A 25,675-nucleotide genomic window follows, 5' to 3' on the forward strand; every position below is an offset into this window, starting at 1 on the left:
CTGATATATTTTGATGAATTATTTTTCATATATCAAAAAGATGATGTAAAAAATAAAAGAATAGGAATTAATACACACTGAAAATTCATGAGACGCAACTGGCTGTCAAACACATATTGAGCTACACATAAAACATAAGCTACCCACAAGCTACACATATTTATTTTCTCAGGCACTTATTTAGTCTTAATTACGGAGCCCCGAAAAGGACAGGGTGGAATTATTTTTTCTGAAATAGATTTGCTTTCCCTCACAATAGTTTTGCGTTCCCTTGCAATAGTTCTGAATTCCCTTGCAATAATTTTGCGTTCCCTTGCAATAGTTCTGCGTTCTCTCGCATTAGTTCTGAATTCCCTTGCAATGGTTCTGCATTCTCTCGCATTAGTTCTGAATTCCCTCGTAATAGTTTTGCGTTAATCTCGTAATAGTTTTGCGTTCCATCGCAATAGTTGTGCATTCCCTCGCAATAGTTCTGCGTTCCTTCGCAACAGTTTTGCGTTCCCTCGCAATAGTTCTGCGTTCCCTCGCAATAGTTCTGCGTTCCCTCGCAATAGTTCTGAGTTCCCTCGCAATAGTTTGCATTACCTTGCAATATTTCTGAGTTCCCTTGCAATAGTTTGCATTCCATCGCAAGAATTTGCATTCCTTCGCAATAGTTTTGCGTTACCTCGCAATAGTTCCGAGTTCCCTCGCAATAGTTTGCATTCCATCGCAAGAGTTTGCATTCCCTCGCAATAATTCTGAATTCCCACGCAATAGTTTTGCGTTCCCTCGCAATAGTTCTGCGTTCCCTCGCAATAGTTTGCATTCCATCGCAAGGGTTTGCATTCCCTCACAATAATTCTGAATTCCCTCGCAATATTTCCGAGATCCCACTCAATATTTCTGAATTCTCTCGCAATATTTCTGAGATCCCACTCAATATTTCTGAGTTCCCTCGCAATAGTTTGCATTCCATCGCAAGAATTTGCATTCCTTCGCAATAGTTTTGCGTTCCCTCACAATAGTTCTGAGTTTCCTCGCAATATTTCTGAGTTCCCTTGCAATATTTCTGAGTTCCCTCGCAATAGTTTGGATTCCATCGCAAGAATTTGCATTCCTTCGCAATAGTTTTGCGTTCCCTCGCAATAGTTCCGAGCTCCCTCGCAATAGTTTTGCTTTCCCTCACAATAGTTTGCATTCCATCGCAAGAGTTTGCATTCCCTCACAATAATTCTGAATTCCCACGCAATAGTTCTGCGGTCCCTCGCAATAGTTCTGAGTTTCCACGCAATAGTTTTGCGTTCCCGTACCTGGTAGCAAACTGTTTATCCCAAAAAAAGAAGCTTCTGCCAAAAAACACTCAACATAATAAAAACACGATTAAAAATAAGGCAATTAATTGATAGTCTATGTATTCCATTTCAAGAATGTAGTCCATCAATAGACAAAAGTGATGCAGGCAGAGATCAATGAGGTGATGTCTGACTTATTATTGTTAATTGTTGAAGGTGGGCGCACACTGTACGTGTGATTCTGCCGTCAGAGACAAATTTCAAGTATCCTAAAGGATTTCTGTCGTCGCAGGGCAAAATCGGCAATCTTACAACGTTCAGTGTGACATGTTCACAGACGGAAGATTAATAGCCTTTGAGATGATCTTCAGCCTCCGACGAAGTACTAATTTAGCATCGCAGTCGCATAGTGTGACTGCTATTAGGACAGCCAGATTAGATATTCTGCTCGTCTCTTGCACCCATTAACTTGAAAAGAAACCTGCTCCAGGTCTGCACCACCATAGCAACATTTGTGCCCAGTTATCACTCTACTCTAGCTCTTTCAATATATTTACTTTTTTAATTTTATATAAAAAGTTTTAATATATAAAAAAGCTGAAATACTTGGAGAAAAGTGTAACACGTCAGCAATATGAAAGTATTATTCCCTGAATTAAATAAATACAGATTTTAGGCTATGTGAAGTGCTCCTCCATTGTAGGCACATTTCTGCATTTTGCTTCTATTCAGCAACACTCCCGTAACGTGAGTCAAATTCACTGATCGGGACGATTGGGACCACAGTCGGCTACGATGTGTATCGTGCAGTCTGACATAATGTCGCACAGTGTATCATGGCAATATCAATGCGTTCATATGTGTCTGACAAGCAACAATCGTAATGGACTATTGTAAATCGTACAGTGTGCACCCGCATTAATATTAAAATGATAATAACTAAACTGGGGTGTTAAATGGCACATTATCATACAAGCATATTTTTGCTGTGGTATCGAAATTGGTATCGAAGCATGAAATGTCACTGGTATTGGTACAGACTACTGAATTTTTGGTACTGTGATAACATTAGAATGCAGTATATTATATATTTCCACATTTTTTAACATAAGCCTATCATTGATTTACAGTACATAGCAATCCATTTCGCAACTAAATTGGTAAATCGGTCCAAGATTTATTATAAGGGCATGTTTAAGGTACACCTGATATCAGATAGATGGTTTTGGAGCGTCTCGGTTGTGTCGCGTCATAAACGTACCATTTTTATGTAGCTGTGTCAAGTTAAACGAAGTTGCGCTCCACCAATCTGAGTTTGAATGCAGGAAAGTGTTCTCATCTTGGCTGTATACGCAACCAAATGTAGCTGTCTTGTTGCCTCGCTGCCCAACAGATAGTATCTGAGTACAAAGTTACCTCCAGAAACTGATTTTGGACAGGCTACAGAGGCAGCATAATGTCACATCGTTGCTAGGATATCAGCAACTGATTATCGCCATCTGGTGTCCACTAAAGGCAACGTGTTTGTTTCTTTCAGTCAAACCGAACTAAAAAGATCTAATAATCTAGAACAAAATCAAGAGAGTTTTGGCGATAACCAAGTGTATATTTAGTACCTACAATACTACTTTCTCGCTAGAAATGGAATCAAAAGTTGGAAAAAGTGAACAAAAACGTACATTTATACACAAATTGGCTATCAACTGCCTCTTCGGCTGTCATTTTTTTCTTTAGTTCAACTGCTGTGGATTCACGCGCACATGAATATGGGATTTGCAAAGGACACATCTATGCTGCCTTCAAAAATGTATCAGATGAAGGTAACTCAGTAGACAGGATGTGACACAAACATTGGATTCGGATGTGCTTTGATCACTTCCTGCCTCCATATACAGCCTCCGGAGGCAGCATTTTCCTGGTTTCAGATGCAGCCCTTGTGTTCTGGTGTTAAATATGGATATATTATATATAAGTAATTTAGTATAAATTAAACCAGCTGCAACTGCAATGCGTTTCTATAAACAAAAACATGTGACATCCCTTCATTCTCCATATTTTATAAATGCTTTTAATTAATATAATGAACTATTATTTTTAAATGATTGTATTTTATTTTAAACCACTGGCTTTTTGTTTGAACTTGTGTTATTTTCATTTAAAATCACAAGATCAGTTATTCTAAAGAAGTTTAAATAAAATAATATCACAAAGTGGCATTTTATTTACTTAATAAATGCACTGAACATTTGTTTATTGGTTTTTATTCAAATAAATAAAACACAGTTTTAAGAGTTTTAAACATAAAGCTTAATTTTTTCATAAAGAAATAAAGATTTTAATCATTTATTTTCAGTTTCTATTCTGAAAGCAGTTCAGCAAGTTAGTGATGCAAAATCATGTGTAAATATTTCTGATTAGGTGCAGGTGATGTTCATTAGTGTCAGCCTTTGTGCCATGGCAGCAGCTCCTTTGGCTTAGATAGATGACGCTCAATTGCATTCCAAATTACTGATATTTTTGAGCCCTACACCCTTTAACCCTCCGAAGCTCTCACCTTGGAGGGCAAACCCTCTGAAGGGATTAGGGTTTATCCCTTTAGAATGGAACACCGGTAAGTGTGGTTTGTTCTGTGTCTGTATAAGCTGTGCGTTGCCTATTCAGCTGGAGTTTCCCCTTACTGCCCCCTGGAGAAAACAGTTGGTAATACAATCTTGAAATGCTGAGAGATAAGGAATATTCCTTATTAGAGTCTGGGGATATGATTAATTGATTTGATTATTTGATTATGATTATTTTGATTATTACATAATGAATAATCTTTATTTTGGGCCTTTTCAGCAAATATCAAATTAAGTAATTAATTAGATTTTTTTATTGCCATTTCATGTAATAATTTCAATTAAATAGAAATGTATTTAACAGCGCTAATAAATACTGATTCTCAGAGATGCTATTGGAGAAAAAGATCTGTAATTAAACTCAGCTATACAGATAATTTTTTCCTTTAGGCCTATCTTTGTTTTTATATTTTGATTGTGAGTGCTTTTTTCTTGTCAATATTGTTGTTTGATTAATATTATTGACACACTGTAACAGACAATGGCAAGCCCTAAGGCACAGATCCGATATTTTAACATACACTTGCGGCCAAAATGTTGGAATAATGTAAAAATGTTGCTATTATGGAAAGAAATTGGTACTTTTATTCACTGAAGTGGCATTCAATGTTTAGTCAGGACATTAATAACGAGAAAAAATTACCATTACAATTCAAATTTTGTTTTTCAGAACTTCTTAAACTACTTCAAAAAGTTCTCACTAAAAAATGCTCCATGTGCAACAATGACAGCTTTGCAGATCCTTGTTATTCTAGCTGTCAGTTTGTCCAGATCCTCAGGTGACATTTCACCCCACACTTCCTGTAGCACTTGTCATAGATGTGGCTGTCTTGTCGGCACTTCTCACACACCTTTCAGTCTAGCTGATCCCACAAAAGATCAATGGGTTTAAGATCCATAACACTCTTTTCCAATTATCTGTTGTCCAATGTTTGTGTTTCTTTGCCCACTCTAACCTTTTCTTTTTCTTTTTTCTGTTTCAAAAGTGTATTTTTCTTTGCAATTCTTCCCATAAGGCTGCACCCCTGTGACTTCTCTTTACTGTTGTACATGAAACTGGTGTTGAGCAGGTAGAATTCAATGAAGCTATCAGCGGAGGACATGTGAGGCGTCTATTTCTCAAACTAGAGACTCTGATGTACTTATCCTCTTGTTTATTTGTACATTTATTTCGTTGTGTAGTCTCATGTGGTCCTATGTTGGTCCTTTGTTGTTTTTATGTAGCACCATGGTCCTGGAGGAACGTTGTGTCGTTTTGCTGTGTACTGTACTAACTGTATATGGTTGAAACGACAATAAAAAACCACTTGACTTGATCTGACCTTCCACAGTCTCTTTCTGTCCTTGTTAGAGCCAGTTGTCCTTTGTCTTTGAAGACTGTAGTGTTCAACTTTGTATGAAATCTTCATTTCTTTAGCAATTTCAAGCATTGAATAGCCTTCATTCCTCAAAACAATGATTGACTGATGAGTTTCTAGAGAAAGCGGTTTCTTTTTTGCCATTTTTGTCCTTAAGACATGCTATTGTATACAGTACACAGACTATTGCATACTGTGGCAACTCAAAAACAAACACAAAGACAATGTTAAGCTTCATTTAAAGAACCAAACAGGTTTGATATAATGGAAAGTGATTTTCTAGACCCAAATTAGCAATTTAACGTGATTACTCAAGAATAAGGTTTATGAGTGATGGCTGATGGAAATGGAGCCTGTCTAGATTTTATCAAAAATTACATTTTTCAAATAGTGATGATGCTGTTTTTTACATCAGTAATGTCATGACTATACTTGTGATCAGTTGAATGCCACTTTGGTGAATTAAAGTACCAATTTCCTTCTGAAACAGAAAAATCTGTACATTATTCCAAACATTTGGTCGCCAGTGTATATGCAATGTTTTTGCCCCACGTTTACATTTACTTACAACTAAACGACTAATTGCGTTGCCAACAGCATGAAGTGCGAAGGCTGAACGAGAACACCATAGAACAGGATAGACATGACAGAGAAGGTGTTACAATAATAAATGTGTGCATTTGGTGGGTGTGTGTGTGTGTGTGTTGTTAAATTAGCTGATAATAATGGTGGGCAGTGGCAGGAAATAGAGTGTATTGTGTACATGTATATTGTCTCTCTGATAGTGGCCCAGGAACAGGTGTGTGTACCTGAAACAGACGGTCTGTACTAGGTGGAGTGCTGGCAGGGGAATAGACTGGCTCCATCCCTGTAAACTCTTCTGCAAAGTTTCCCACATCCAATTCATTTCGGAGTTCTGGTCGGAATGGACTTGCAACTTTTTTCTCAGCCAAATCAGACCAGTTTAAACCCTAAAACACAGAAAACAAGTGGTATTAAATGAGCAGTAGCAACAAAAAAAAAAAAGAAGAATTACTTTGCGTCAGAGAGAGGATGATTAAGAGACTACTACTACTACATGGAGCATTGAGAGAAAGAAAATGTGAGGAAAAAAAAGATGAAATAGATAAAGAAAAAAATCAGAGTGATTGAGAGAACCTTGAAGAACGGATGACTCTTGATGTCCTCTGCCCCTCGAGGGCCAGACCCCAGTCTCTTATGAGGGTCCTTCACCAGTAACTTTCTCAAGAGGTCCTGCGACAAAGGTCCAATTATAGAAGGGAATGGAGGATCACAGCGCAAGATACGTCTGAAACAGAGAGAGAACTAATTTAATTCAGGGAAATTATTTCTTCGATGCAATCATCCATATAAATGGTTTATGGGAGTACACACAAAGGTGTATTTGTGCAAGCTCATTAGAGTTATGGAGGTTTGTCTGGGTGCTGGCGAAACTCACTTGGACACTTCGCTCTGGGAATTTCTTTCTCCCTCCAGAGTAAACGGAGATGCTCCTGTCAATAGTTCAAACATCAGGATCCCCAAACTCCACCAATCCACCGTCTACAGGAGGAAAAGGAAGGAAAGAAGTTGGGGGGGGGGTAGTTTTCAACTCTCAGGTTAATGCTTGTCTGCCATTATTCGTCACTACCGGTGAGAGGGCTAGAGTCACTAATGATTATAATATAGGGTGTTTTTACAACATCTGAAACCAAAGTGAACAGAGTGAAAACTGTCCCTGGCCTTAAAAATGAACTTGCTCTGGGCCACTTTAGGGTCTCAGTCCACTTTCCATTCACACTTTTGTTTTCTGGACCCAATGCCGGCCCTGCCTTTTAAGTCACATATGCGGCTGCGTAGGGTCCCCATAGCCACCAGGGACCCCCATACCATGGTGTAGAGCGGAGGAAGGTGGGGCCAGGCTGGAATGATGCACGCCTGGTCCCCCAATCGGCCAGATGGGGCGCGCGAGGGATAAAGGCATCCCATGATGACAGTTCGACAGAGAGAGAATTATGGGCAGCTGCCCTGTATGTGTTTGTGTGCGTGTCTTTCTATTTAATTAAATATTATAAATATTGTTAAGCCAGTTCTCGCCTCCTCATGTCCCTTAACCCCCTTACACTGGTGCCGAAACCCAAGAAGGAGGAGGGACTCCCATCACTGAGTCCTCAACACTGCCGTCCACCCAGGGGAGAGCCGCTGCCATCCGCCGGGTGATGGAGTAGCATGACCGCGGGGAACGGCCGGCGTCCGCGGGGCGAGTGGGGACTGGACTCCTCGACCGCCTGGAGCGATGGAGCCACTGCCAGAGGCGGAGGAGTGCCCTGCCGCCCCCCACAAATGCGGAGGGGTTGAGAGAAGACCGCCGTCCACGTGTGGAGGAGGGAAGCAACTCCCCGAATGCCTGGAGTGGTAGAGCTGCTGCCAGGGGCAGAGGAGTGTCCCCACGTGCCGCCAAAAAAGTGGAGGGGCGTTCTGTCCGCTGGGGGTCGGAGGTTTGACTCCGGTCCGCCCGGGGAGGAGCGGCTATAGTCCACCTGAGAGTGTGGAGGATTGATATTTATTTTACTTAATCATTAGTTTTTCATAATTATGGTCACATTTTAGCTTTTTGTACAAATCCATGTATTCCATCAATTAATATGATGTCTTGAAATTATATATATTATATTGGATATATACTTATTAGGAAATGAAAAAAACATTTAATGCAATTAATGCAGTTTCCGTTTTTTGTTTTGTTTTTTCCACTTCCTGAAGCATCACTAATGTTTTTCCCCACTTCCTGTGGCTAAAATTGCCTCAACTGCAAATTCTACCACAGAAACTGATTGTGTGAAGCAGTGCATGCTTGAGCAAGATGAGGGAGAGATAAGGGCAAGCTGCCATATCTCTTCACTTCTGCCAGAATCACTTACTGATTATATTTAAATGTTTGTTATAAATGTACCATATACCACGATTAATTGCGGCATGTGGTATAATATTAAATCACAGATAACTGTGCGATTAATAAGTTGAAAATGTTTACAAACCCAATATACAGTATATATATATATATACACTCACCTAAAGTATTATTAGGAACACCATACTAATACTGTGTTTGACCCCCTTTCGCCTTCAGAACTGCCTTAATTCTACGTGGCATTGATTCAACAAGGTGCTGAAAGCATTCTTTAGAAATGTTGGCCCATATTGATAGGATAGCATCTTGCAGTTGATGGAGATTTGTGGGATGCACATCCAGGGCACGAAGCTCCCGTTCCACCACATCCCAAAGATGCTCTATTGGGTTGAGATCTGGTGAGTGTGGGGGCCATTTTAGTACAGTGAACTCATTGTCATGTTCAAGAAACCAATTTGAAATGATTCGAGCTTTGTGACATGGTGCATTATCCTGCTGGAAGTAGCCATCAGAGGATGGGTACATGGTGGCCATAAAGGCATGGACATGGTCAGAAACAATGCTCAGGTAGGCCGTGGCATTTAAACGATGCACAATTGGCACTAAGGGGCCTAAAGTGTGCCAAGAAAACATCCCCCACACCATTACACCACCACCACCAGCCTGCACAGTGATAACAAGGCATGATGGATCCATGTTCTCATTCTGTTTACACCAAATTCTGACTCTACCATCTGAATGTCTCAACAGAAATCGAGACTCATCAGACCAGGCAACATTTTTCCAGTCTTCAACTGTCCAATTTTGGTGAGCTCTTGCAAATTGTAGCCTCTTTTTCCTATTTGTAGTGGAGATGAGTGGTACCCGGTGGGGTCTTCTGCTGTTGTAGCCCATCCGCCTCAAGGTTGTGCGTGTTGTGGCTTCACAAATGCTTTGCTGCATACCTCGGTTGTAACGAGTGGTTATTTCAGGCAAAGTTGCTCTTCTATCAGCTTGAATCAGTCGGCCCATTCTCCTCTGACCTCTAGCATCAACAAGGCATTTTCAGCCCACAGGACTGCCGCATACTGGATGTTTTTCCTTTTCACACCATTCTTTGTAAACCCTAGAAATGGTTGTGCGTGAAAATCCCAGTAACTGAGCAGATTGTGAAATACTCAGACCGGCCCGTCTGGCACCAACAACCATGCCACGCTCAAAATTGCTTAAATCACCTTTCTTTCCATTCTGACATTCAGTTTGGAGTTCAGGAGATTGTCTTGACCAGGTCCACACCCCTAAATGCATTGAAGCAACTGCCATGTGATTGGTTGATTAGATAATTGCATTAATGAGAAATTGAACAGGTGTTCCTAATAATCCTTTAGGTGAGTGTGTATGTATATATTAACATCCAGTATGCGGCAGTCCTGTGGGCGAAAATGCCTTGTTGATGCTAGAGGTCAGAGGAGAATGGGCCGACTGATTCAAGCTGATAGAAAAGCAACTTTGCCTGAAATAACCACTCGTTACAACCGAGGTATGCAGCAAAGCATTTGTGAAGCCAAAACACGCACAACCTTGAGGCGGATGGGCTACAACAGCAGAAGAACCCACCGGGTACCACTCATCTCCACTACAAATAGGAAAAAGAGGATACAATTTGCAAGAGCTCACCAAAATTGGACAGTTGAAGACTGGAAAAATGTTGCCTGGTCTGATGAGTCTCGATTTCTGTTGAGACATTCAGATGGTAGAGTCAGAATTTGGTGTAAACAGAATGAGAACATGGATCCATCATGCCTTGTTATCACTGTGCAGGCTGGTGGTGGTGGTGTAATGGTGTGGGGGATGTTTTCTTGGCACACTTTAGGCCCCTTAGTGCCAATTGTGCATCGTTTAAATGCCACGGCCTACCTGAGCATTGTTTCTGACCATGTCCATGCCTTTATGGCCACCATGTACCCATCCTCTGATGGCTACTTCCAGCAGGATAATGCACCATGTCACAAAGCTCGAATCATTTCAAATTGGTTTCTTGAACATGACAATGAGTTCACTGTACTAAAATGGCCCCCACAGTCACCAGATCTCAACCCAATAGAGCATATTTGGGATGTGGTGGAACGGAGCTTCGTCCCCTGGATGTGCATCCCACAAATCTCCATCAACTGCAAGATGCTATCCTATCAATATGGGCCAACATTTCTAAAGAATGCTTTCAGCACCTTGTTGAATCAATGCCACGTAGAATTAAGGCAGTTCTGAAGGCTAAAGGGGTCAAACACAGTATTAGTATGGTGTTCCTAATAATCCTTTAGGTGAGTCTATATATATATATATATATATATATATATATATATATATATATATATATACATACACACACACACACACACACACACACACACACACACACACACAGGTGGCCAAAAGTTTGAAATAATGTACAGATTTTACTCTTATGGAAAGAAATTGGTACTTTTATTCACCAAAGTGGCATTCAACTGATCACGATGTATAGCCAGGACATTAATAATGTGAAAAATTACTATTACAATTTGAACATTTTTTAGAGCTTCTTAAACTACTCCAAAGAGTTCTCATCAAAAATCCTCCACTTGCCATAGATATGGAAGTCTTGTCGGGCACTTCTCATTCACTTTACAGTCCAGCTGATCCCACAAAAGCTCAATGGAGTTAAGATCCATAACACGCTTTTCAATGATCTGTTTTCCAATTATCTGTCTGTGTTTCTTTGCCCACTCTAACCTTTTCTTTTAGTTTTTCTGTTTCAAAAGTGTCTTTTTCTTTGCAATTCTTCACATAAGGCTGCACCCCTGAGTCTTCTCTTTACTGTTGTACATGAAACTGGTGTTGAGCGGGTAGAATTCAATGAAGCTGTCAGCGGAGGACATGTGAGGCATCTATTTCTCAAACTAGAGACTCTGATGTACTTATCCTCTTGTTTACTTGTACATCTGACCTTCCACAATCTCTTTCTGTCCTTGTTAGAGCCGGTTGTCCTTTATCTTTGAAGACTGTAGTGTTCAACTTTCTATGAAATCTTCAGTTTTTTGGCTATTTCAAGCATTGAATAGCCTTCATTCCTCAAAACAATGATTGACTGATGAGTTTCTAGAGAAAGATGTTTCTTTTTTACCATTTTTGATCTAATATTGACCTCAAAAGCAACTCAAAAGCAAACACAAAGACAATGTTAAGCTTCATTTAATGAACCAAATAGTTTTCAACTGTGTTTGATATAATGGCAAGTGATTTTGGGAACATAAAGCAGAGCTCTATAACAAAGTAACTTAAACAACATCACTGCATTTATCAGCAGATTATCAAGAGAAAAAAAATGTTTACATTGTCAACATTCAAGTAATTTTAATTTTAATAGCACTTTTCACAATGCACATATTTCAAAGCACCTTTGTAGAAAATAATTTTGGGATTAAAAGGGGGTCATGACAAGAGGAATCAAATTGTCCTTGATCTTTTGACATCTAAGTGGTCATTGTACTATAAAGACATAATGTAAGTTTCAGAACTGAAAACTTTCTCATTAGCAGAAAAAGAGCATTTATTTAAGCCAGGCTGTTAAAACAATAGCAATTTGAACTTGTGATGTCACAAGGACCAAATACATCTGCATATGACACATTGACATCAATGCCTATTTTTCGTCATTGCACCCTTGGCACCGCCCTCTGGTGCTCACTCTGTCACAGAAGTGAAGTGGAGAGAGATGGGCCTGTCCTTAGCGATCTTCATCTACAAGGGGACTTACACAGGATTCACACATCTGGATTTAAATGTTTTTCTACATAAACTTGCATGGCTTTAATCATTATCATGCCTCTTTTAAAATGTGCAATTTCAATTTAGAACTCTACAAAGGAGACCTCTGTTCTATTTCATTCACTTGTGCTGTGTCTTGCGGTTTTAAGCGCAACCTGGATTGTATGTGATTTTGGGCTCATATCAGCGTGGATTGCTTGTGAACCAGTCACAATATGATTCAAGCTTTGCAAAGGAACGGTTAGTGAAAGATGAGGCAGTTAATCACTATCAGACCCGTGAATAAATCACAAATGTTTCAAATGTCATGACTGTTGATGACATGTCAATGATAGTTGCTGTGCTTGAGTTAACTTTTTGATACATTCAGATTAAATGTGTTCGGTGTTCATTATGTTCTTAGCCTGAAATATATCTTTATAAATTAAAATGTGAAGCTTATTCATTTTCTTTTCAAATATGTCAGAATTTGAGGGACATATTAAATTATGACTGTTTTGGTGCAGAAAAAACTTTACAGATATTGTAAGTGGAACTCAGAAAAAAAAAGAAAAGCGTGAGTATGTCATGACCTCTTTAATAGTGAATATCAAGATCGTTTTGAACTCCACATGAAAAGCGCATGCAGACTAAAACGTCTCATTCTGCGTTTTGATGATAGTTAAGACTTGACATGCTTCTGTGGTAATTAAAATGCATCTTACTTAGGCTGAAAAATTATTGATTTCAGAATCAGAATCAGAATCAGAATCAGCTTTATTGCCAAGTATGCTTACACATACAAGGAATTTGTCTAGGTGACAGGAGCTTCCAGTCAACAACAATACAAACAATACCAAAAAAAAAACAGCAGCAAGGCATAGGTAATTAAAAACAAAAAAGAACACAAAATAAATAATTATACATATACGTACATAAACTCACCTTCATACATACCCACATACACACACGTGAGTACAAATCTAATACAATCTGTATATAAAGAACAAAAAACAGTATATTATGTACAGAGCAATGTAAGTAATGGCAGAAGTGGATAAGTTGGATAATATAATTTAAATTAAAATTAAACTGTGTATTGCACATAATTATTGCTCAATGGGGGTAATTTAACTGTTCATTAGATGGATGGCCTGAGGGAAAAAACTGTTCCTGTGTCTGGCCGGTTCTGGTGCTCAGTGCTCTGAGCGCCGACCAGAAGGCAACAGTTCAAAAAGGTAGTGGGCAGGGTGAGTGGGGTCCAGAGTGATTTTACCAGCCTTTTTCCTCACTCTGGAAGTGTATAGTTCTTGAAGGGAGGGCAGGGGGCAACCAATAATCCTCTCAGCAGACCGAACTGTCCTTTGTAGTCTTCTGATGTCTAATTTCAGTGGCTGCACCAAACCAGACAGTTACTGAAGTGCAGAGGACAGACTCAATGACCGCTGAGTAGAACTGTTTCAGCAGCACTGGTGGCAGGTTGAACTTCCTCAGCTGGCGAAGGAAGTACAACCTCTGCTGGGCCTTTTTCACAATGGAGTCGATGTGTATCTCCCACTTCAGGTCCTGTGAGATGGTAGTGCCCAGGAACCTGAATGACTCCACTGCTGACACAGTGCTGTTTAGAATGGTGAGGGGGACAATGTTGGGGTGTTCCTCCTAAAGTCCACAATCATCTCCACTGTTTTGGCGTGTTCAGCTCCAGGTTGTTTTGACTGCACCAGACAGCCAGCCGTTCAACCTCCTTTCTATCACGCAGACTCATCATCATCTCGGATGAGGCCGATGACAGTGGTGTAGATCTGCAAACTTCAGGAGCTTGACAGAGTGGTCCTTGGTGGTGCAGTCATTGGTGTACAGGGAGAAGAGTAGTGGGAGAGCACACATCCCTGGGGGCACCAGTGCTGATGGTACAGGTGGTGGAAGTGAATTTTCCCTGCCTCACAAGCTGCTGCCTGTCCGTCAGAAAGCTGGTAATCCACTGACAGGTAGAGGTGGGAACAGGGAGTTGGTTTAACTTAGTCCGGAGTATATCTGGTATGATTGTGTTGAAAGCCGAGCTGAAGTCCACAAAAAGGATCGCTAGCGTATGTCCCGGTCTGTCCAGATGTTGCAGGATATGATGCAAACCCATGTTGACTGCATCATCCACAGACCTGTTTGCTCGATAAGCAAATTGAAGGGGGTCCAGAAAGGGTCCAGTGATGTCCTTCAGGTGGGCCAACACCAGTCTCTCAAATGACTTCATGACCACAGATGTCAGGGCGACAGGTCTGTAGTCATTAAGTCCTGTGATTTTTGGTTTCTTAGGGGCGGGGATAATGACTGGCGTTTGAAGCAGCATGGGACTTCACATTGCTCCAGTGATCTATTGAAGATCTGAGTGAAGATGGGGGCCAGTTGGTTAGCACAGGAGCGAAGGCAAGCTGGTGAGATGCCATCTGGTCCTGGAGCCTTCCTTGTCCTTTGCTTCCGAAAGACACGGCACACATCGTCCTCACAGATCTTTAGTGCAGGTAGTGTAGCAGGAGGGAGGAGGGGGTTGCAGGAGGTGTTAATGGTTGTGTGAAATGAAGGTCCGAGTGCATGTGGGGTGTGAAATCGGGCCTTTCAAATCTGCAGTAAAACACATTCAGGTAGATCAGCCAGTGGTTGGTCCGCCACAGGGTTGGGGGTAGGAGTCCTGTAATTAGTAAGTTGTTTCAGGCCACTCCACACTGATGCTGGAGTGGTTAGCTGAAAACTTGTTTTTCAGCTTCTCAAAGTAACTTCTTTTAGCCACTCTGATTTCCCTATTCAGTGTGTTCCTGGCCTGATTATACAAGACTCTATCCCCACCCCTGTAAGCCTCCTCTTTGGCATGGCGAAGCTGTCTGAGTTTTCCTGTGAACCATGGTTTATCATTGTTGAATGACAAAAATGTCCTAGTAGGGATGCACATATCCTCACAGAAACTGATGTATGATGTAACAGTATCTGTGAGCTCGTCCAGGTCTGTAGCTGCAGCTTCAAAAACACTCCAATCAGTGCAGTCAAAGCAGGCTTGTAGTTCCAGCTCTGCTTCAATAGTCCATCTCCTTATAGTCCTTACAACTGGCTTGGTTGATTTTAATTTCTGCCTGTAGGTCGGGAGAAGATGAACCAGACAGTGATCAGAGAGACCCAAAGCTGCACGTGGGACAGAGCGATATGCATCCTTTAATGTAGTATAGCAGTGGTCCAGTATATTCCTGTCTCTGGTGGGGCATGTAATGTGCTGTCTGTATTTGGGCAGTTCGCGTGTGAGATTTGTTTTGTTAAAGTCCCCAAGAATAATAATGACTGAGTCCGGGTATTGTTGTTCTGTGTCTGAGATTTGATCAGCCAGCTGTTGCAGCGCTAAGTTCCCAGACGCGTTTGGAGGAATGTAAACACTCACCAGAATAAGCGAAGAAAACTCCCTGGCGAGTAGAGCGGCTTACAGTTAATAAAGAGCGCTTCCAGATTAGGACAGCACATCCTCTTTAGTGTTGTTACATCTGTACACCAACTTTCGTTGATGTAAAAGCATGTTCCACCACCTCTCGTTTTCCCGTTAACTCCGCGATGCGATCCGCTCTGAACAGCTGGAAGCCCGGCAGATGTAATGCGCTGTCGGAATGGCTTCACTCAACCAGGTTTCAGTGAAGCACAGTGCAGCAGAGTTTGAAAAGTCCTTATTAGTATGTGTGAGGAGATGTAGTTCGTCCGTTTTGTTGGGAAGAGAGCGGAGATTCGCGAGATGAATGCTCGGCAGTGCTGTTCGAGCGCCGGCTGGCGGAGTTTAACCAGCGCCAGCTCGTCTCCCTAGCCTGCGTCTCGTAGCGCATCTAAACAACACAGCAGCGCCTCAACTAAAATGTCCAGCAAAAGCGTCCGAATATTGAAAAACCGGGAAAAGATTATCTGGTATGTGCTGCTGAATGTTCAGCAGTTAGTCCCTAGTAAAACTGATTGGTAAAAGATTGCTAAACACAGGACAAACTAACAAAAACAACAAAAGAATTGAAGAGCTCCACACCGAGGCGGCCATCTGCGGCGCCATGTTGTATATGTTGTATATTTCTTTCACAAGTTCAATCTAGAAGGCTAAAAATAGCCACGAGTGTGTGTGTAAACAGAGCAGAGCCATTCACTGATGTGCTGACGCTGCGCATACTATATATTTACTTATTAAACACAGCCTCTTGCCCCGTCTGCCAGCAGGTCATCCCCGTCTACCTGGACGAGGGAGGGGACAAGGGGAGGGAAACTGAAATAATTAAATAGGGGGGTACTTCCTGTAACAGTGTAGTAACCCCCAAAAAACACTAAAATTTAAATGAGAGGGAAAAGGCCAACGCGGAGCAGCAGTGAGAGAGAGAGAGGAGAGAGAGATAAAAAAAAACACTTACTCGCGAGTTCTCCGATACACCGTAGCTTGTTCCTCGGCCACTCCTCCACCCTCTAACGGACGACAGCCGCGCCTCTCCGGGCGGATCGGAGGCAGTCCTCCAGCCCCTGGCCTTGTTTACACAAACATACCAGGCGCGTACCGGGAGGAGCCCCGCCCCCACCTCGGCTACTCAGAACACATCTTATGCTATTTCCAGCATACAGACCGCTCATCAGACGCACAAAACCGCTCCAGAAGCAGGTGAAAACCTGGCACGCAGGAGCCATCTCTGCTCTTCAGGACTGTTTTGAGTGTACTGCCTGGCACATGTTTAGGGAGGCTGCAACATATGGCGACGCTACCAACATGGAGAAATACACAACATCAGTAACCAGCTACATCAGCAAGTGCATTGATGATGTCACCTTCTCCAAGACCATCACCACATGCTCCAACCAGAAGCTGTGGATGACTGCGGAGGCTGCAGGCTGCTGAGGACCCGAGACTCTGCTTTCAGAACAGGCGACAAGGCTGCCCTAAGAACAGCAAGGGCCCAACTTTCCCGGGCCATCAGAGAGGCAAAGCGCGCACAAGCCCAGAGAATCCACAGTCACTTCCATGACAGCGGCGACACACAGAGCATGTGGCAGGGCATCCAGGTCATCGCCAACTACAGGACAATATCAGTTGCCTGTGGCAAAGATACCGCCCTTCCAGATGCGCTAGACGACTCCTACGCTCGGTTTGAGGCGCAGAACGACGTGGTGGCGAGGAAGACCACCCCTCCTCCCAATGACCAGGTGCTCTGTCTTACCACGGCTGATGTGAGGAAAACTCTACATAGTCAATGCACGGAAGGCTGCTGGACCAGACAACATTCCTGGCAGAGTGCTCAGAGGAAGTGCAGACCAGCTGGCAGATGTTCTTACCGACATCTTCAACATCTCTCTGATCAGCGGCGTCGTTCCAACGTGCTTCAAGGCTGCTGTTCACTCTGCTGACTCACGACTGTGCAGCAATGCAAAATTATTAATTAGATAAATATCAGCAAGAACGACGAGTCAGCATACCGAGAGGAGGTAGAGCCAACAACCTGTCTCTGAATGTCGACAAAACAAAAGAGATGGTTGTTGACTTTAGGAGAGCACAGAGTGACCGCTCTCCGCTGAACATCGACTGAGCTCCGCTGAGCTCCTCAGTGGAGATCGTCAAGAGCACCAAATTCCTTGGTGTTCACCTGGCGGAGAACCTCACCTGGTCCCTCAACACCAGCTCTATCACCAAGAAAGCCTAGCAGCTTCTCTACTTTCTTCGAAGGCTGAGGAAAGCACATCTCCCACCCCCCATCCTTGCTTCATTCTATAGAGGGACTATTGAGAGCATCCTGAGCAGCTGCATCACTGCCTGGTTTGGGACTTGCACCGCAAAGCCCTGCAGAGGATAGTGAGGACAGCTGAGAAGATCATCGGGGTCTCTCTTCCCTCCATCAAAGACATTTAAAAAAACACTGTATCCGCAAAGCAACCAGCATTGTAGATGACCCCACACACCCCTCACACAAACTCTTCACCCTCCTGCCGTCTGGCAAGAGGTACCGAAGCATTCGGGCCCTCTCGGCCAGACTGTGTAACAGCTTCTTCCCCCAAGCCATCAGACTTTTTGCACTACTGTATACTGGTCGGCACTGCACTGTCTCTCACTGTGCCTATTGTCCTGTTAATTTTTAGTAATTTATTGTACTGTCCCGATCTTTTAGCACACGTTTGCACGTGCACTTTATATAGGTATGTTATTTAGTCTGTGTAGTCTCATGTGGTTCTGGGTTTGTCCTATGTTGTTTTATGTAGCACCATCGTCCTGGAGGAATGTTGTCCTGTTTCACTGTGTACTGTACTAACTGTACATGGTTGAACGACAATAAAAACCACCTGACTTGACTTGTGATTCACAGAGCTATTGCACATCTTAAAGTGGCTTCGAATAAAATGCACAAGTCATATAAAGTACTTTAATTGTGTTTTAATGGTTCTTTTATGTCATTTTTGGAGCTTGACAGTAACGAACATGACTAACACACAGTATCGGATTTGGATCGGGCTCGTCCGTACCAGAGGTTGCGTTAACCGAAAATTCACCATCATTTACCGAATTTTTTAAACATTGACGGAAAATTCCAAATGCAGTCTGTCATTTTGTCAGAATAAAAAAGAAGATCGTTTTAGCCTAGAGCATAAGTTTTGACTTCACTAACTCTTTCACTTACACTCCCACTGTGTGTGCGCCCCATTTATTACCTGGTATTAAGATGTGCATTTAGAGGCGTCATCACCATTAACACCTGCAATGTGCGTCTCTTTTGACCAACTGTGTTCGGATTTCGAGAACAGCGACTCTGAATTAATGACTGCATACATCAATCATTACGTTTGTGTGTTACTGCATAATAAGCATTTTATTTTATTATAATAAAGAGCAAAGAATGATATCAAAATGAAAGCTCAAAAAAAACGGCACATTGTTTCTGCCAACTTGAATTTTTTATCTAAGCACAAACATGACATTTAGAGCAAACTTGTCAGTTATTTTTGTCAAGTACCTGCATCAGAATGTTGTAGACTCTGAAGGGTAAAAATAGACCATGACGGAAATTTTACAACTCAGTCCGTCAAAATGATACCCAATCTGTCTAAAAGCTTCATTTTCGGAGCCGATACCGATCCAGGTATCGGATCAGTGCATTCCTAGGTTCCACCCTTACAACAAGTGTTTAAGCTGGTTTATGCTGTGTATCCCAGTAATGTGGGGGGAAATTTACTAAAATGTCATTTAAACAATCGTATACATATACTTCATATACAAAAATAAGCTTAATCTTCTTTGGGGGGGGGTCTTTCTATTTTGAGGAGATATCTGATCTGGACCTGTTTTTGTTTGGTTCACCCAATAAATGCTTTTTCTCTCTGCTCTTACCTTGCCATGGCCAGCTTTCCCTCTGATAATCTCTGGTGCCATGTACTCTATAGTGCCGCAGAATGAGTATGTTCTCTCCTTCTGCAGGTGAATAGATAAACAGAGCAGCATAAGGACTAAGAACTGCACACTTTACAACAAAACAAATCCAAACAACTGTTATTGTGGTTTTATTTTCTCACCTCTTCCTCCAGAAACTCCTTACTCAGCCCAAAGTCAGTCAGGACCACATGACCATCACTGTCCAATAAGATATTCTCCAGTTTAATGTCCCGGTACACAATGCCAAGCTGAAAACACAAGACCAAACCGAGGTGCTTATAAAACACTTGCTAAATTTGGCATGTTTTTTTTCCTTTTCCAAACTAAATTTCATTTATAAATGCATTTAAAACAATGTTAACTATAGTTAATGAATCTGTTAAATAAATCATCCTCAATACAAGTGTTTCAATGTTTTCACTCATCAGTGAAAAGCTCTTCAGCAGATCTACCTTGTGCAGGTGCTCCAGGGCCAGTATGATCTCTCCCACATAGATCCTCACCTCATCTTCTGAGAAATGATCTCTCTGGTACAGGTGAGTGAACATCTCTCCTCCACTCACATAATCTTCAAAAACAAACACACACTCATAGGTGTCCAAAAACAGTTTCAGGAGGAATAGCTAGAAACACATACACCATCTATAAACCTGTGCAGAACGGAGTCTGTCTTCTGCGCTTACCCAGTATAAGGTGCAGTTTTGTTTGGGTCTGGAAGGCGTAATGGAGGGTGACGAGAAAGGGTGACTGGCGGATATGTTCAAGTACCTGCCGCTCTGTCCGAGTGTGCTCGGCCGTCTTTGCTTTCTGAACAATGGCCGCTTTCTTCAGAACCTACAGGAGGAAAGGTCATTTTCAAAATGATTAATTAGATAAATATCGATTTAAGTAATAAACTTAATTATATTTTTTTCTCAAAGAAATTGTGTTTCAAGAAACACAAATAACATTTGAATATAATTATACTTGTCACTTCTATTGGGTCTTTAATCATTCTGCTTTCTCACCAATTGCATTGTTTATGTACTACTATCAAATCAATAACCAAAACAGAAGACATCTAGATTTACATTTTACTAATGATAATTTAGCATTATATGACATTAGTTTTTGCCAAATATCACAAATTTTAAAAAAAGTACAAACCTTCATGGCATACAGTTTGCCTTTATCATGACCACTGATTTTCCGGACCAGGAAAACTTTCCCGTAAGCTAATAAAGAGGAAAGCAGAGTTATAGTTATACTTTAGTTAGTTTTCAGTTATTTGTACAAATATTCTTTAAATGTTTCCTGTAATTCATACACTGATCAGCCATAACATTAAAACCACCTGCCTAATATTGTGCAGGTCCCCCTTGTGCCGCCAAAACAGCGCCAACACGCATCTCAGAACAGCATTCAGAGATGATATTCTTCTCATCACAATTGTACAGAGCGGTTATCTGACTTACCGTAGACTTTGTCAGCTCGAACCAGTCTGGCCATTCTCTGTTGACCTCTCTCAACAAGACATTTCCATCCACAGAACTGCCCCTCAATGGATGTTTTTTGTTTTTGGCACCATTCGGAGTAAATTCTCCGAAAGAGATCAGCAGTTACAGAAATACTCAAACCAACCTGTCTGACACCATCAATCATGCCACGGTCCAAATCACTGTGATAACATATTGTTCCCCATTCTGATGGTTGATGTGAACATTAACTGAAGCTCTTGACCCGTGTCTGCATCATTTTATGCACTGCACTGCTAACATAGGATTTGCTGATTAGATAATAACATGGATGATTGTTGGTGCCAGACGGGCTGGTTTGAGTATTTCTGTAACTGCTGATCTCCTGGGATTTTCATTAACATGTACAATATTAGGCCGGTGGTTTTACATAAGTAAAATATTTTCTAATTAATTCCAAACTGTAAAGTTGGATATATTATCATAATCATGTTAATAAAAGCATATTTATGATAGAAGACATACATATGGTTTAAAATAAACTGTTGTTTGTGTGTGTGTGTGTGTGTGTGTGTGTGTGTGTGGCTTTTCACTTAAAATTATAATGTTTAACACTGTGCCAACCAACTCCACAAGTTGTGCCCAAAATGGGGTTGGTTGGCAAAATTGCACAAGATAACATTGACCATAATTAACAAAAGTCCATTCATATTCGGTGACATTGAAAAATCACAACAACCCTTTACAGAGTGAACAAACTGTAGTATATGTACTTTTTAATTGTCAAACAAATGATGGCGCTTATGACGATTAATTGTCGACCAAACAATGGCACTTATGACGATTAATTGTCGACCAAACAATGGCGCTTATGACGATTAATTGTCGACCAAACAATGGCGCTTATGACGATTAATTGTCGACCAAACAATGGCGCTTATGACGATTAATTGTCAACCAAACAATGCCGCTTATGACGATTAATTGTCGACCAAACAATGGCGCTTATGACGATTAATTGTCGACCAAATAATGGTGCTTATGACGATTAATTGCCTCTTTAAGGACTTTCAAAATTAATTGTCATATTTTGTAAGGTATGCTTTTTCTGCATGTGTTCATACACCTTAAGAAGTCATTTTTACACATTTAACTTAAAACATAAAAACCAAATAATAAAATAGGGTTAATAAGATAATAAAATATACTTGTTTGTGTATATTTTCGTGGGCCGCGAGCCTCTGCTGACAGTGGACGGATCAGAGCGCTCCACACACTCTTCCGGACATGAGATGGTTGAAGTCTGCTGTGCAGATCGGTGACGCTTGGAGTTCAACCCAATGACACACAAACGTGCCTTCATTTGCATTTATACACTATATTCACTTAAAGTTCCCTTATTTGGGCATTCAAATGTGATTGGAATTAGAATGCATAATAATCGCAGTTGTCTCAAATAATCACAGTTAGATCAAATAACCGTGTTATTTAATAATCGCGACAGGCCTAACATATGGCATAGAAACGAACTCAAATATCACAGTGAAGTGGTTTGCTCTCACCTCCAGTGCCAAGCACTTTGAGAAGTTCAAAGTTCTCCATGCCAACTTTCTCAGTGTGTCCTGTGAGGTTTGCTGAAAGAGATGAGCAGTAAAATGTAGACAACTAATCAAACCACGTATAAAGTACATTTGAAGAAATAAACTTTAAGTATACATAACTTTATGTATACATAGGTAGATAACTGATATTGCCAACATCAATAATGTTTTGCCTGTCTATGGCATGAAACAATTGGCCGGAACCAATATATTTTCTATGGTGGATAACTGATATTGGCAACATTATAAATCAATACTGTTTTGTTTTGCCTGTTTATCAAACAACTTCATTCAAAATAAGACATTTCAAATAACACATTTAGGCCCTAATTTACTAAAGCATTGCATGAATAAAAAAACGTGCAAACTTGATAGCAGCACGCTAAAAAAAATTGTCCGAGCTGAACTACTAACGTAGACTTTTAAAGATTGCAACTTGGAAATTTGTATGTGTTTCCCAAAAATGAATGTGCAATTTAGAGGTGTGCCTCCAAATGTGTATAATAAAAGGGCGGTCTATATTCAAATGAATCAAATTGCACCCGCAAAGCCTGAAAGTTATTTCAGAATCGGATACAACGAGAGCAAATTAATACAAATGAAAACATAGACAGCATTTGTGGCATAAAGTTGATTACCACAAAAAAATATTTCGACTCATCCCTCGTTTAAAAAAATAAATTAAATCTGGGTTCCAGTGAGGCACTCGCAATGGAAGTGAATGGGGCCAATCCGTAAACGTTAAAATACTCAAGTTTCAAAAGTATAGCCACAAAATGTAAACGATAAGCGTGTTAACATGATTTTAGTGTGATAAAATTGCTTGCTAACATTTTCTGTGTAAAGTTATAGCCAATTATACAACTTTGTTGCCATTATGACACGATGGCGTAAACACAATTTAAACTTTACAAAACTTTGTAAAAAACTATACAGATGAATTCATATTAGTGCTTTTATTAAATTATAAGCATCACATTTCTGTGTTTAAACCCTCCAAAAATTGGCCCCATTCACTTCCATTGTGACAGTTCCTCAATGTAACCTCGACTTTTGCTTCTTATTTTTTTAAACGAGAAATGAGTGAAAATAAATTTTTGAGGTGATCAACATTATGCCACAAATGCTGTCGACTGAGCTTAACTTGTATTAAACCCGGAATATTCCTTTAAAATCGACAGATATCGGAATAGTTCAAATAAGGGCTCCGATTAAACGGAAAATCTATCAATTTATCAACCTCACAGCAAAACAGACCATCATATTCTACATCTATAATGAATTATAGAGTTGCTGCATTTGTGTGTAGCATTTAAATTGGATGACACTAACAAAAAAAGTACCAAGGTAATATCGTGTTTTTTTGTTGTTGTTGTTGTTGTTGTTGTTTGGACTTGGCACCATGGTGCTACCATAATATTATTGAAATTATCATGGAGTATCATGTAATTACCATGGTACATGAATACAGCAATCACACACACACACACACACACGTGTTTATATATACACATATATATACACACACACATATATATATATATATATATACATATATATATATATATATATATATATATATATATATATATATATATATATATATATATATATATCAAAGTACCATCTGGTACACAACAATACTTTTTTGTAAGGTGAATAAGAGAGATTTGAGGAATAAAGGAATAAAACAGAATTATGAAAAAAAAGTTTTGTAATGGAAAAAAAATTATATATATATATATATATATATATATATATATATATATATATATGTGTGTGTGTGTGTTTTGTTAGTGAGAATGTAGTCACCTACCATTAGTGATCTCATGTTTCACAGTGCACACTTTACGGTGGGTTTCCCGGTCCGAGTCCTCACCACTACTGTCCCCTGACATGATGATGTGACTGATTTATAGTGTATTTTATCAGTAAAGTGACTTTGACAGATTTATTTTCTAATGCACAACCATTTACACTAATAAAACCAAACGACGCACTATTCAGTGCTGTAAATGTCTGTAAAATTCTATAGCGAACTTTCAAAACGGGTTTTTATGACAGGGAGGATGACATGTTTTTGTTTTTGTTATGCATCTCAGCTCACAAATCCCTGTGACATCCTGCTGTGGTCACTAATCTTCATGCACGACCTAAATATTAATCTTCACTTTTGATATAGTGGCGCGCGCACACAGCGATATACTTTTATATATATTTCCGAAACAAAGGGCTTTGTTTTCAACACTTAAACTGCAATTAATGATTATTATGTCGGCCATAAATGGCTGTTATTTCCGCATTTTCAACTTCGACACAACTGTCGTGAGCTCGGATGCAACTGCAAAGAATATTGCACACATGCGCGAGCTTGCCGTCACATTTGCGTTAATCGCTTTGTCGCTGCTGCCGCCGCTGCATTACCAGCTACACACTTTCAATAAAGCGATATATTGATCCGCCAGCGAGCTATACCCCCGTAGCGTACGTGCTAACTATCAACCATGACAGATCCCCTTAAAAATATTCCTGGCAGCTGGTTGGCAAAAGCTGAACGTGTGAATTTAAGTGTTGTCCTTTTCTCCTTTTCTTTCCGGATGTAGTTGAATGACTCGCGTGAAGAAACAAAATGCGTTTGTTATGAAAGGAAATTAATTGAACAATAAATGTCTTGGAAGAAAGTGTAGCAAAGACTGTGGTTCAGTTCAGCTACGGAAGCCGAATTAGCGATGTTCGATTCGCAAATGACTCGTTTTTTTTTACAGGTTCTTTTTCAATGATTCAGTTGAACCGAGTCGCAAGCCTTTTTAAAACCACCTGAGTGTAAGCGCAGTTTGAAAGTAAAACTGTGGTTGGTGATTATGTTGGAAACATAAACACAGGCTATTTCAAATGAATATTGCGGGGAATACATTGTGTAAATCCTATCTTTAAAAAAGTAGCCTGTGTAGTTGCAACAATACATTTTTCCATGTAGGCCTACACAACGTACACATTCACATCATCACGTGTTTAATTAAGCAAGTGGAATCCAGTTATCATCTTGGAATTAGATGCAGTTATTTTGCATTTTTGATCCAATATTTTGTGTAAAAATGTCTAAATGATTGGCATTAGTTCACATACTATGTACAAAAATACCTCACTGTAAATATTGTAAAAGCAGGCCCGACTCCACTGAGGCCTGGCCCACCCAAAAAAGTATTTTATTCCAAACAAAGCCGCAGTGATAAATATGAGCATTTTTATAAAAGTAAAGACGTAAAACGCAGCTCAGGGACTCGAACGA

At 40.4% G+C, this 25,675-nt stretch overlaps 1 protein-coding gene across 1 annotated transcript in view; it reads right to left on the reverse strand.

Moving 5' to 3' along the window:
- Window positions 1–25,085, reverse strand: part of LOC127631353 (ribosomal protein S6 kinase alpha-4-like) — a 42,829-nt gene extending 17,744 nt beyond the window's left edge. The window contains exons 1-10 of the mRNA XM_052109464.1: window positions 24,203–25,085; window positions 22,348–22,419; window positions 20,478–20,545; window positions 20,015–20,165; window positions 19,784–19,899; window positions 19,472–19,579; window positions 19,290–19,370; window positions 6,710–6,813; window positions 6,409–6,559; window positions 6,060–6,221 (exon numbers count right to left, since the gene is read on the reverse strand). Coding sequence (XP_051965424.1) covers window positions 6,060–6,221; window positions 6,409–6,559; window positions 6,710–6,813; window positions 19,290–19,370; window positions 19,472–19,579; window positions 19,784–19,899; window positions 20,015–20,165; window positions 20,478–20,545; window positions 22,348–22,419; window positions 24,203–24,284 — 1,095 coding nt within the window. The 5' untranslated portion in view covers window positions 24,285–25,085. The remainder of the gene's footprint in view (window positions 1–6,059; window positions 6,222–6,408; window positions 6,560–6,709; window positions 6,814–19,289; window positions 19,371–19,471; window positions 19,580–19,783; window positions 19,900–20,014; window positions 20,166–20,477; window positions 20,546–22,347; window positions 22,420–24,202) is intronic.
- Window positions 25,086–25,675: the final 590 nt, after the last annotated feature.

The sequence above is a fragment of the Xyrauchen texanus genome, chromosome 3 (genome assembly GCF_025860055.1).
Source record: "Xyrauchen texanus isolate HMW12.3.18 chromosome 3, RBS_HiC_50CHRs, whole genome shotgun sequence".
NCBI lineage: Eukaryota > Metazoa > Chordata > Actinopteri > Cypriniformes > Catostomidae > Xyrauchen > Xyrauchen texanus.